At 35.2% G+C, this 14,275-nt stretch overlaps 1 protein-coding gene across 1 annotated transcript in view; it reads left to right on the top strand.

Annotated features, from left to right (window-relative positions):
- The window catches only part of PCDH15 (protocadherin related 15), a 789,434-nt gene that overhangs the window by 680,713 nt on the left and 94,446 nt on the right, over nt 1–14,275 (top strand). Inside the window, exon 26 of the mRNA XM_053663991.1 lies at nt 9,885–10,012. Within this exon, the coding sequence (XP_053519966.1) occupies nt 9,885–10,012 (128 nt within the window). The remainder of the gene's footprint in view (nt 1–9,884; nt 10,013–14,275) is intronic.

The following is a 14,275-nucleotide window of genomic DNA, read 5'->3' as shown; positions in this document are numbered from 1 at the left end:
ACATGTGTACAAGTAGGTTATGTTTATACTAATTCCACTTAACGAATATGCTACAACATATTTTTTCCACACTCTTTACATTTAACACTTTTTTAAAATGAATAACTATAAACCCCACAGTAAGGCTTGTGCTTATTTGAAATGATACTTTTGTTTTAATCATTATTTTACCTATAAAACCAGTCATTTTTCTGGCATATACACTAGTGGAGAAGAAATTAACAATAGTATAAATAATAACAATATTCAAAGTAATTACAAATGGGTCATAGAATAGTTTATGAAGTGGTTTCAGGTTCAATATTTTCCTAATATTAATATTTATAATATTAGTTATAAATATTCCTAATATTAATTATAAATATTCCTAATATTTTAAAAATCTGTTATCTTTAAAAGAGGTACTCTTGATCTGGACAACAATGTCTACTTCTTTGGTACATAATTTTTTTAAAAGATTTTATTTATTTATCTTTAGAGGGGAAGGGAAGGAGAGAGGAAGAGAAATATCAATGTATGGTTGCTTCTCATGTGTCCCCTGCTGGGAACTGGTCTGCAACCCAGGTATGTGCCCTGACTGGGAATTGAACCATGGTTGTTTGGTTCACAGGCCCATGCTCAATCCACTGAGCTACACCAGGCAGGGCTGATTCGTAAGAGCTTAAAATACATGATCTCAATTTATGGGGACAAAATAGAGTGATTCATTTTATTTCAGTGGAGACCTGGTTGGGGAGTGGTAGTAATCTCACTCTAATTCAATGTTTATTAAACACTGTGCGGAAATTACAGTGCTTCTAAAGAACAAATTTGCCAGTAAAACATATACAAAAGTTGTATTAAAGGAAAAGTAGCATGAAAAGATGTGTTTGTATGTGTATGATTTAATGAAGAACTTATATCAACTCGGCAACAGCAAAGTAACAAATATAAGTTCGGTATTCTGAGTGTTTTGAACGGTCTCTGCAGTAGAATCATTAGAGAATGTGTAAACCATTTACATCAGATAATTGTGGGATTTACATCCTCAAAGCCCTCCCAGTTGTTGTGGATGAAATGAGACTTCCAAGACCTGCTTGGGGGAATGTGGGTGGGAGAGGGTGTGCAGGGTTGGGGGGGTAATGAAGGGGGGGAAATGGGACAACTGTAATAGCGTAATCAATAAAATATATTTTTAAAAAAATTAAAATTTAAAAAAAGATTTGCTTGGGGAGAGAAGACTGGCTAATCTCTCAGAAGAGAAGAGGCTTGAGTACCTCTTGCCCTGTGTATTTATTGAGTTCAGTTTACATAGAAGATACATAGTATGCACATAAACTTCATCAGTCAATGTCCAAAAAGCCACAGTCATAAAAAATTGACATCATCTACAGGTAATAATTGAAGAAATACAGGGATTGTCTCTGGTCAGGGTCGGTGAGATGTGCTGATGCCAGAGGGTCGTTGAGGCATGTATCATGAAGTAGGGAGTTTCGCTCCCTAGGCTTTGAGCTCAAAGGTCTGGTCCAGGGCTATCTAGCAAGCCTCAAAGGAAACAATGTACATTTTTTTCTCCGGCTAGATTGCCCCTGGGAGCCCTCCATTCCAGTACAAGGCCGCAGCTGGGTCTGGCATTGTTTTCAGACTGAGTCAGGTGATGGGGAACAAAGGGGCCAAGAGATTAGACTTCTTACTGAAAGACTGAGGCATCAGGCTTTGACAAAGTTGAGGGGTGAGGGTCTTTCTTCCCTTTCTCTATTGTCCCCAAAATCTTTCCCTGATGGCCCTTTTTGCTGCTGTAGGCCTGGTTTAGGTTGTCCCTCCCTTGAGGGATCTTACCCATCCTTGACTAACCAGCCGTCTTTGGGGGCAGAGCAGAGGGAAGTGAGGCAGGCAGGGGCTTTGCTCCCGCCAGGACGGTAGGTTCTGTCACCTTCGTGGCTCATGGCCCCAAGGCCTTTTCATTCAGCGCTAGCCATGGGACTCTTGTCTGTTAATGAGGCTACAGTGCCTGAAACCAAGCAGGATGGCTCCCAACAGATAATATAATTCAAAATATCTACTTAATACATTAGATCATGAAGAATCTGTAACAGTAAGAAAAACATAGCCCTTGCTCTCAAGGTTTTATAATCTAGTCCAGTGTATGTGTTCTAATCAGACTAAGCTCTTGTATTTTTATGACAGCAAATATTAATATTTTTGATATATATATATATATATATATATATATATATATATACTAATAATAAGTAGAGCTGTGGTTGGAGTTTGAATCATTAAGGTGAAGGGAATGTCAGGAAGAAAGGCCAACAGTCAGTGGCAAGAGTGGAGGTAAACAGGACTGAACTCCTGGCTTTCAATAATTTAGTCAAAATTTTGATGACCAATATGTAAGCAAATAATTTCAGCTAATTTTAATGGAGTCCGTCACTAAAGGAATGTGCATATAGATGGCCTTAGGAGAGGGTGTTATTTTATATTTGCAGAATCTTTCTATTTTATCTTAAATCTGCTAGTCAATCAATTCTGACTGGTACTAGCTTTTCTCAGCTGTAAAACTCAGCAATTCTATTTTTCTCTTTCTTTAAATTAAAAAATCCCAAGAAGGTATTTTACATTCCCTGACCTCAAGGTTCACTTCTGGGACTTTTTTGGCTCACTGAGGCATTGTCCAAAAAAAGGTTCTCTCACAAAATTAAAGGAAATTGCTGTCAACGAAGGAAGGGAACAGGGACAACTTGCGCCAAAGTGCAAAAAAAAAAAAAAAGATTACAGTGCCTTTTAATCAAAACACTTGCCAAATAGATCTTTCATGCATCTTGTAATTTCTTTCATTTTCCTGTGGTTTCCCTTTGGGCCCTGGCATTGTCTTACACAACCAGAAGGGACGTCAGCTCTTGTGTTGCTCCTCTCCATTCTCTCCTATACGTTTCATCAACATTGTTTCCAACCACTTCTCCTGATTCATTCTTTTTGCAGTGTGCTTCATAGCTACCTTAAAAAAAAACAGGTATGATATTGACAAAAAACAAGAATCTGCAAATACTCAAAGAAGTAAAAAAGTTGATTCCCTTAAAGGAACTGAAATCACAAGTTTCTGCTTCTGAAATAATTAAAACCCAAATTCGATGAAAGATCATGATACAGTTCTTAGCCCTAACACACTTCCTGAAAGTGTTTGAGCCGAGAAACTCTATTGTGTCTGTGTTGTGCACATTATGTATTACTGAAACAGAGTATCTAAATGAATGCTGTTCTGGTGATTATACAGTTGGAGGATTGGCCAGCATTTATTTTACATTTTACATGTCCCGATTTTACTCAACTTTATATGGTAAATTTGACAAAATTAAATTCATTTAAGGCATACAATATGCTTATTTGATATATATGTATATTGTGAAAAATTACCACAATCAAATTAGTTAACACATTCCATGAATTCACATAGTTAACACATTCCATGAACTCAATAGTGTATAGTGTGAAAAATGACCACAATCAAATTAGTTAACACATTCCATGAACTCACATAGTTACCGTTTGTGTGGGGGGGAGGTAGGTGGGGGAGGTAAGAACATTTAAGGCTTCTTAGTAGATTTCAAGTACATTAGTAATAATTCATAGTATTATTAACTATAGTTGTCATGGTATACATTAAATTCTCAAAACTTATTCATCTTATAACTGTAGGTTTTTACCTTTGACCAGCATCTCCTCATTTCCCATACTCCCAGCACCTGCCAATCACCCCCTACTCTCTGTTTCTATAAATTCTACTTCTTAATATTCCACATATAAATAAGCTCATATAGTATTTGTCTTTTTTTGTCTGGCATATTTCTCTTAGTATAGTACCCTCCCAGTTCATCCATGTTGTCTCCCTCTCCTTCGTTTTCTATCTTAGGTTCTGTATCCTTAAGATATTGTTCTATTTTGTGACCAAATCTGACAGCAGTCAACTAGAGAATATCTGTTAAGGTGTATATAGGTGAATTCAAAGCAAATGAAAGGACTTCATTTATCACAAAGTGAATTGTAAATTCATAAAAGTTATTACCATAAGGTAGGTGAATAGGCTGAAATCAATAGCAAAGGAAAATATGAAATATATATTGTTAATGTATTTATTCATCTATTCAACATGGCCTAGAACAAACTCTCAAATACTTTATATTCTAAATGAGGAGTCAGATAAATATTCAACTAAAGTAATTTCAGTGGTAAAGCTGTACAGAAAATAAAAACACCAGTGGGACTTAAATGACGGGTTGGGGAGGTGTCTGGGAAGACATCATGGAGATGATGATAACTGCGAAGAAAATGGACCCCTTATGAACAATTAAAGAAAATCAAGGTGTTTGTGATTATAATCTTTAAATTGCTGCTTACCAATAACTCTCAAACTTCTTTGTACCCATACTAGGTACACAAATTTGCCTTTCTCCTAAAAGAGGTTAGAGGCAACAGTAAACAAATGTAAGTTGTTGGGCTATATCATCAAATAATGAGCTCAACTCTCAGCCAGTATCATATGCTAGAAGAAACATGGGAACACGACTGAACCTTTCTGTTTCCTGTTTTACTCTTCTGTAAAAATAACAATAATAATATTTATAATAATAGTTTTATTGCAGGGAACTGTATAACTTGGAACAATATTTGCCACATACTCTGATAATTTTTAACTTCCAGTATTTAATCTTTGCTAAACATAGAAAGGACATATGAAGAAGCATGCATTTATATTATTCAACTTTTAAGAGAAATAAAGAACTATTAAAGTAATGTATACATGTTGACGGTCTTGAATTTAGACTCAGTCATGATTAAAATGAACAATATTTTAAAATATTTCAATAGATGTTAAGAAAGCACTATTTACACTATTAACCACACCTTGGTGCTGGTTTTTTTTCTATTTTTTAAAAGATTTTACTTATTTATTTATTGATAGAAGGCAAGAGAGGGAGAAAGAGGGGGAGAGACATATCCATATGGGGTTGCCTCTAGTGTGCCCCCTACTGGGGACCTGCCCCACAACTCAGGCATGTGGCCTGACTGGAAATCGAACTGGGGACCCTTTGGTTTGAAGGCCAGCATGCAACCCACTGAGCCACACCAGCCAGGGCTTCTATTTTATATAAAATTGTGATTGCATGAAACTGACATAAAATGCATCAAGTCAGCAGTGAATAGTATAAAGTTATCTGGTATAAAAACAGACCAGGATTAGACTTACATCGAACCCAGTAACATTATATACTGAGTATACATAAAATATTTATAGTATTTTATTTCCATTTCTTTCTCTGCCAGATGAGCTAGAAATTATGCAGCTCCATAGCATAGGTTTATGATTCAATTCTAATGCATTTTAATTATACAAATTAAATATTTAGGCAAATATTTAAAGATCAGAAGAGAAACTGACATAATAATATTGATAAGAAGTTAGAGGCAAAAAGAACAACCAATCTAAAAAGTTGAGATAAATAGAGAAGTTAAATACATGTATTTATTATTATTAATATTATAATGCATATGAAGTTAAAGATGCTCAAACCTGGCAGATGAAACTTAAAACAAAAATAAAAGGATATTTAAATATGCACTAAGATTATTCTTTCATAATTGTGCTACCTCTCCTAATATAACTTATAACATGGAAATACTGTCATAACTTTTATTTTATGGTTTCTTTAAAGGACTAAATATGATTAAGTTCTGTATCACTCATAACAAATATGGCTTAAGGACAAGTGGTATGGAAGCATGATAGTTTGTATTGTAATAATGTTCATGAGATGAATAGATTATAAATAAAAAACTTGAAAACTTTTACTTCAGCTGTTAAAGTTGGATCGTTTATTTTATAGGAAATGTACAATCGTTGAGTATCAATAATGTAAATAGATATTTATCTAGATGTTTCTATAGGATGTTAATTTTAGAGATTTCAATAGCTGATAAAATGATATTTAAATAATTATTTTTATTGCAGTCTCTCTGGAGTTTATAAAATATATATTTACAATATTTTTTATATAGCTTATAAGTGATGCATTAAATTACAACACTGGTTCTTTTTGGTCTTTCCAGCTAACTTTATTGTTTTTTAATTTGTTTTTTTAAATATATTTTATTGATTATGCTACTATAGTTGTCTCATTTCCCTCCTTCACTCCCCTCCACCCTGCACACGCTCTCTACCACCCACATTCCCCCCTTTAGTTTATGTCCATGTGTCTTAATTTCTTTAGCTTTTACATTTCCTATACTATTCCTGCCCCCTGTCTATTTTCTACCTACCATCTATGCTACTTATTCTCTGTACCTTTTCCCCCCTTCCCCTCCTCCCTCCCTGTTGCTATCCCTCCATGTGATCTCCATTTCTGTGGTTCTGTTCCTGTTCTAGTGGTTTGCTTAGTTTGTTTTTGTTTTAGGTGTGGTTGTTGGTAATTGTGAGTTTGCTATCATTTTACTATACATGTTTTTTATCTTCTTTTTCTTAGATAAGTCCCTTTAATATTTCATAAAATAAGGGCTTGGTGATGATGAACTCCTTTAACTTGACCTTATCTGAGATACACTTTATCTGTCCTTCCATCCTAAATGAAAGCTTTGCTGGATAGAGCAATCTTGGATGTAGAGCCATGTCTTTCATGACTTGGAATGCTTCTTTCTAGCCCCTTCTTGTCTGTAAAGTCTCTGTTGAGAAATCAGCTGACAGTCTGATGGGAAGTCCTTTGCAGGTGACTGTCCCCTTATCTCTTGCTGCTTCTAGGATTCTCTCCATTTTAATTTTGGATAGTGTAATCATGATGCGCTTTGGTATGTTCCTCTTTGGGTCCAACTTCTTTGGGACTCTCTGAGCTTCCTGGACTTCCTGGAAATCTATTGCCTTTGCCAAATTGGGGAAATTTTCCTTCATTATTTGTTAAAATAACTTTTCCATGTCCTAGAGGTTCTTAAGCCTCTCCTCATTTTTTGAATTCTTATTTCTTCATTCTTTTCTGTTTGGTTGTTTTTTTCTTCCTTCTGGTCCACTCCATTGATTTGAGTCCCAGTTTTCTTCCCATCACTATTGATTCCCTTTGCATTTCCCTTCATTTCACTTAGTGTAGCCTTCATTTGTTCATCTAACTTGCAACCAAATTCAACCAATTCTGTGAGCATCCTGATCACCAGTGCTTTGAATTGTGCATCTGACAGGTTGGCTATCTCTTAGTCGCTTAATTTTATTATTTCTGGAGCTTTGATCTGTTCTTCCTTTTTGGCCATTTTTTTTCTCTCCCATCATACCTATTATACAATAAAGGGCAGAGCCTTAGGTGTTCACCAGGGCAGGGCAACCCAAGTCACTGGGTTGTAATGCTGTATGTGGGGGCGGGGTCTGAGAGGGAAAAGTGGTGCTTGCTCCGCTCTCTGTCAGACCTTCAGACCTCAGTACCTTCCATGGCTTCCTGCAAGCAAGCTGGGCCCTTCTGGTGCAGGTTTCCAGGTGGGTGGGTTTCTGTGCATTCTAGGACCCTGTGTGTCTCTCCAGCAAACTCTCATGTGAGGCTGGGAGTCTCTCCCTGCACCTCAACCACCACAGGTATTTTCAGTCAGTGTTTTGGGGCTTTATTTCCCAGTGCTGTGATGCTGGGTTGCGTGGTCTGTCTTGCTCCCCAGTTATCTGCCCGTGAATGTGGGACCACAGCCCTGTCAGTCACCTTGCACTCGGTGCCCCGCTTCTCAATCGCTGCCTCGCTGGGTCTGCCCATTGCTTCCCCGTGACTGGGGTCTGCCCTCTGTGCCTTAAACACCCAGAGTGCCTTGCACTCCTGATGTCACTGCTTCTGTGCTGGGACCCCTCTCTGCTCAGCTGCCCTACTCCGCCCTGCCTACTGGTGTGGATGAAAGTGTCTGTTTCAGCTCCTTGGCTGTCCGACTTTCATACAGTTCAATTTTCAGTCAGTTCTGGTGTTACTTTGTTTCTAAATTTTTGTTGTCCTTATTTTGGTTGTGCAGGGAGGCACAGTGTGTCTACCTACACCTCTATCTTGGCTGGAAGTCCCCCACATTACAACACTGATTCTTATATTAGTTTTCCTAATACCTAAAGAAATAATAGCTTTTTAAAAGCTTTCCAAAAGCACAAAATGTTCCTAATGACATAATACCTTAATGTGTAGGCCTAACTCTCTGTCATCATTTTCTATAGTGCCAGGAGAAAAATAGGCAAGCTTCAGAACATAAATCTATCCCTTTATAGTGAGTTGAAAACCAACCTTTACTTTTTCAGTGTTGCAAATAGGGATCATAACCAATGTGGTTATTTATTAAGAAGATGAATACACTTATTGGAAAGGTCTTATAATTTAGGATGACCTTTCTTTAAAAATATTAAACTTAGAGCTATGAGCTCCTTGATTCTAGAGATAAAATGATCTGCTAAGATGAAAATGGGTTTCATTTGGATGAACTCTGACTGTGGGTGGCTTACCAGTGTTCAGTTCGGAGTCCTGGCAGTATAGAACAGAGAAGCATAATCGGCCATTAGCCTTGTTCTCTGTTGACCTAGCATATTTTTTCTCTTGATTCTAGCACTTCCAGTTCAAGAATGGTAGAAAAGAGGCTAATAAGAGAGAAACTAAATGAGTAGCAACAGGATATGGGCTGAAACCTTGGAACTTACCCTCTTGTCTCTCTGATTTCAAGGCAAACTATAAGGAGCTTGCTTTAATTTATCACTAAGATTATGCAGGTTACTCAGTCATTCCTTTATTCAATCAACATAGATATATTATTGATTGATAGACATCAATCAACATAGATATATTGTATACCCATTATGTACCCACTGTTATAGTAGGTTGGTGTTAATTAGTTATAGTTGGGGATATGATAAAGCAGCAAAATTTAGAGTATGCATGATAAATAGTTTATAGATCCATTGTCATATATTTGTCATATAATTGAAATGCCTGAGATAAGTTCACTTACTGTATCAGAATGTTTATGTAATTTTAATCTGCTTTTGTAAAATGATTAACCCCTTACTCCTCATTTTATCGGGTTTGTATGAGGTTTATTCTTGAACTAGTGACAAATGATAGATTTCTCATTAAAGGTGTGATGATTGAGGTGGTGAGATTCTAATATTTGATGACAAAATGCATTTTTTATAAAACATTTACTATTGTTTAAATTACAAAACCTGGTATTTATGAGTTATGTGTCAATTATCTCTCCAACACATCTTTTGCAATGAATAGCAGATAGCAGAAATACATGATAAAACTTATTTTTTCTTTGCAGAAATAAGCACCTCATCCAAACATCACTTACTTTTATTTTTTGTTTTGTTTTTCTTTTTTAATCATCATTGTACTTTTCCATTACCATGTAGTCCCCTTTGTTTAATCTTAAATAAAAATGTTATAGCACATTTCAAGCTAAAGTAATATCACTGCTGCTTTTATACTTAAGAATTATATATACATGTATATATATATATACATATATATATGCAGCTTTTATTACTTCATAATATGTTTATATATTTGTTCCACTTTTGTATAATAGGTAATGTGTGAAGTGTTTGTAAACATGAACAATTCAGTTGTTTTATTAAAATTAGCAGAATGTAATACTTTAATGCCTATTAAATCAAATAATATGAATTTCCAGGACATGCTAATTAAAAGAAATAGCAACAACTTAACATTATGTCAGAAGCATCATTATAAGTGTCCTCTGTGGACTTTGTGGTATTAGTCATGTCATTTAGGAATGGTTTTTTTATTTGTTATTTCCATTAATTCAGAAAAAATAAAGTACAATAAATATTTATTCCAGTGCATTTTTACTAATGAATAACCACTAATAAAAGTATATCATTTCTTATCCTCCAGGCAATACAGCTAAGGTATATATTGAGATTCAGGATGAAAATGATCATCCCCCCGTGTTTCAGAAAAAATTCTACATTGGAGGTGTATCTGAAGATGCAAAAATGTTTTCTTCTGTGCTCAAAGTTAAGGTATGAGAAAGTTTATTAAGACACAGAACTAAAGTAAAAGCAAAGAACTTAATTTTTTAGATAAATTATAATCAATTTTGCAGATAAACTAAAAACATGTAGTTTGCATGTTTTTAGTTTAAGTACTCAAAACTGAGTACTTATTCCTGTTTAAACAAAGACTGAAACATGGAGATATATGAGTGTAATTAGCCAAACAAAATACAGATAAATTATGATGTGAATACAAAGCAAACTTTTGTATTTTATTTTTACTACAAAAAAGAAACATATCACCATGTTTTATGCTGAATAAAAGGTTAAAATGTATGTTTTCCTCATAGACTTTTTAATTGTCACTTTCTAATAGAAGAAATAATATAATAAATTCTGAAATGATTTTTCTGAAATAATTTTTAAAACTAACAATGCTAGTTATATAAATTAAAACAACACTACTAATTTCAGTATTTTATTAAATGTTTAAAAATTGGATATGTCAGAAAAATTTCTAACTTGGAATTTTAAAAATACAATGTCTAAGACTAAAGTTGAATATTTTCAATTTTTCTTCATTATCACTGATGGAAGATTTTTTTTCATGGTTGGCAGTGCATGAAGTCACAATACTTTTATTACTAAGAAATAAATTTATAAATATTATCTTGCCTTGGGGAAAATGTTTAGAACCTGGAACATTTTACATTCTCCAGTTCAAGTATTTTTCTGGAAGTTCTCAATAAATGGATTTTTGAAAGTAGCTATTAACATACACACATTAAACCTGAATTTCCCTGGGCAAACCCAGCTGTGATTACCTATAGTTTTGCACATCAACAGTTGCCTTTCTTTCCTTATTACCAGGAGGACCATAATTAGAGTTGTGGGGTTTTTTACATAGTGTTTTATCACTTTATACACCTTAAGAAAGAAAAAAATTAATCGAGCAAATAAAGCTTGTGTGTTGTGCTTGCAAAATAGCTTTTCCACAGTGCCAAATGCTGAACTCCTGGTCTGAATCACCAGTTCCAACCAAAAATGGTCCACAACTTTAAGTCAGTCACATTACATATATACAACTTGCATTGTGATTTGCAAGTAACAGTCCTTTGGACACGATTTCCATCTTATTTTATATTTTAGTCCCATTAACTAGTGATTGATTCTGTTCGTTCATTTAATCAGTAAACATATCTTTGAGTATTTAAAGTATACACCGTTGTAGAAGTTGGGCATAGAACAAATCAAAAATAATCAGACAAACAAGATGTCCCCACACTAGTGAGGGAAAATGTGTACCAAGAGAACTGGTCTCTTTTTAATACAAACTCACATGGTCAAGAGAAAGATATGTGGATTTCTATATAAGGAGCATTGTTGACATTCCAGTATAAAGTAACTGAAGCTAGAGAAGCTTGGAGATCAGTGTGAATGAAAAAGACTGATTGGAGATGAGATTGAAAATCTAATTCAGAATTACAATATGGGATTTACTCTAGAGGTCTTATTTTTTTAATTATATTTTATTGATTATGCTATTATTGTTATTCCAATTTTTCCCCCTCTGCCCCCCTCCACTCAGCACCCTCCACTTCAGGCAATCCCCCACCATTGTTCATGTCCACTGGTCATGTGTCTAAGTTCTTCAGCTACTCCATTTCCTATATTGCGCTTTATATCCCCACGGCTATTCTGTACCTACCTATTTGTGCTTCCTAATCCCCTCACCTCTTCATGCATTCCCCACTGCCTCCCTCCTATCTGGCAACCATCACTTTCTGTATCAGTGATTCTGTCTCTCTTCTTCTTGTTTGCTTACTTTGTTTTTTAGATTCAATTGTTAATAGATATGTACTTATTGCCATTTTTATTGTCCATAATCTTGATCTTCTTCTTTTTCTTAAATAAACCCCCTTAACATTTCATATAATAATGATCTAATGATCTGGTGATGAACTCTGTAATATTTTTCTTGTCTCGGAAACTATCTGCACTTTGATTCTAAATGATGTCTTTGCTGTATAAAGCAATCATAGTCGTAGGTCTCGGTTCTAACATTCTAAGGACAATGAATGGTTTAATCCACAGGGATAATGTAATCCATTGTAAAAGGATTATTCTGCATGTTGTGCAGGGTTGTTTGTTAGTGGGGACAAGTAGCAGTGTTACCAGACAAAAGTAGTAACAGGATTGAACACAGTACACCCAGGCAAGATTTGGTAGTGGCTAGAACCATGGTAGTAGGCATAAGACATAAAAGGGAGTCAAAAGATAGCCAAAAGGATTTGCTGATGGGTTATATGTGGGACATTATAGAAAAAAAATGACTGAGTTTTTTGTTCAGAACAGGTCCCCCTCCTTCCCCCATGATCAGGGTGGCAGACATTAAGAGTTCATTTTTCAAAATTTTATATTGGTGAGGGTTTCTCAATATGCAAGGCAGTTAGAGATACTGATCTAGATTCAGGAAAGAAATCATTGGTCAGGATGAACTCACCTAGAAAATGTATGTACACAGGAAAGTCCAAAGACTTTTTCTGGATATTCCACAGTTGGAGATCAGAAAGAGATCCACAAAAGATACTGAGAATACATTGCCAGGAGGCAGCAGGGATACTAGGGAAATGCAGACTCCATGCAGCATGTAAGGAACAAGCTTGTTAAGAAAGGGATTGATCAATTGCTACATATTCCTGTGGATAGAATGCTCCACTGGCTTTTTCATGACCACTTATGATATTAGGAAGGGGGAAAATTGGGACAACTACAATAGCATAAACAATAAAATATTTTAAATTAAAAATGTATAAAACAAACAAACAAACAAACAAATAATATATTGTAGTGGAGAGAAAACCAATAAGGCAAATGCTAAAATGTTCCATTAATGAAGGACATAATTAAAGAGGTCTAAAGATAGCTATAGCAAGAGAATTTAGGGGGCGATATAATCTGATGATGGCATTCACAGTAATTGGTAGAAGGTAACAAAGGAAATGGTATAATATTCTAGAAGCAGCAATTCAGAGATAGAAAGATACCTGCCGTCTACCCCTAGAGAGCCACTGTTTGAAACAGCTGCAGAAAACAATCTTGTATGGGGGAGAGGTGCTGGGTGGGAGGGATCAGAAAGCAACTGCAGTATTTAGAAAGGAGCTTAAATATTTAGGGGATATTAATGATGATGGTGCATGAATTCCAGAGAGTCCTAGGGAAAGTTTGTTGGTAGATGTAAAGGTGAGATGGGAAACTGAGTCACATAAGGATGTGTAAATAGCTACACAGGAAGAAATATCTGGGTGGTGAGAGATGCCTTAAAGTGAACAAGATAAGCCTGACTGATTTTCTAGAACTACTGCAAACTCTACAGGACATTCCTCCCTTCAGTTGGTCATTAGACTCCTTGGGTTAAGGAAAGAAGTATTTTTTAGGAAACCAGTCTCGTGCAATGTAATATTCTATGTTAGTTGGAGGAGAGAAAGAGGTAAAAGCTTAGCAATGTATTGATGCAAGTATATGCTATTATAAAAACTCAGTTGGGAAAGCACAAATCACCAGGTAGATTCTAAGGCCAGAGACACTTTAACTGGTGAAGGAACATAAAAGGTTTCCTAGAGAGTAAGGAATTGGCAAGGCATGGAAAAGGGGTAGTTAGATCTTTGCAGGGAATATTAAATGAGGACAGTCTGAGCAGAGGAAACACAATGAGCCAAACCCAAAAGAAACAAATTGCAGTGTATTTGTGAAGCAGCGATAAGAAGCAGGTACCTTAGGAGGGATGAGAGTAATAGATCTTTAAATGCTGAACATTTGCAAGTGCTGCCTTTAGCCTTAAAGCCTGTGATTTTCTCCTTTCCAAATTTAATCAGAGTGAAAATGAATTAAGAAGTCTTCAATCCATACTTACAGCCCCCAAATCTTATTGGAAACAGCACTGAATCAGGGCCAGCTAAGCTCTGGCACTTAATGGAAAGATGATTTAAAAAATGGGGGCATAGCCGACGATTATGAAAGAGGCTTTTATACCACTTACTATATAATGTTGGAGTAACATAATATTTCATCTATCATACATGCAAGTTAATTTTTAAGTTCATCATAAATGCATAATGATAAATTTTAAATTAAAAAACTTATATGTAAGAAATAAAAAGAGGAAATATATTATAGAATTAACTAAGAAAGATGAGACTGAAATATCAATGAATAAAATTGTTCTTACTAGCTTAAAATTTAGATAGTGTATTAAGGGCATTATTAAAAATATGTTGAGGAAAAGACAAC

Source organism: Artibeus jamaicensis, unplaced genomic scaffold (assembly GCF_021234435.1).
Source record: "Artibeus jamaicensis isolate MK-2021 breed Jamaican fruit bat unplaced genomic scaffold, CSHL_Jam_final contig_332, whole genome shotgun sequence".
NCBI classification, from domain to species: Eukaryota; Metazoa; Chordata; class Mammalia; order Chiroptera; family Phyllostomidae; genus Artibeus; species Artibeus jamaicensis.
The sequence above is the reverse complement of the archived record's forward strand: the minus strand, read 5'-3'. Positions and strand labels throughout refer to the sequence as shown.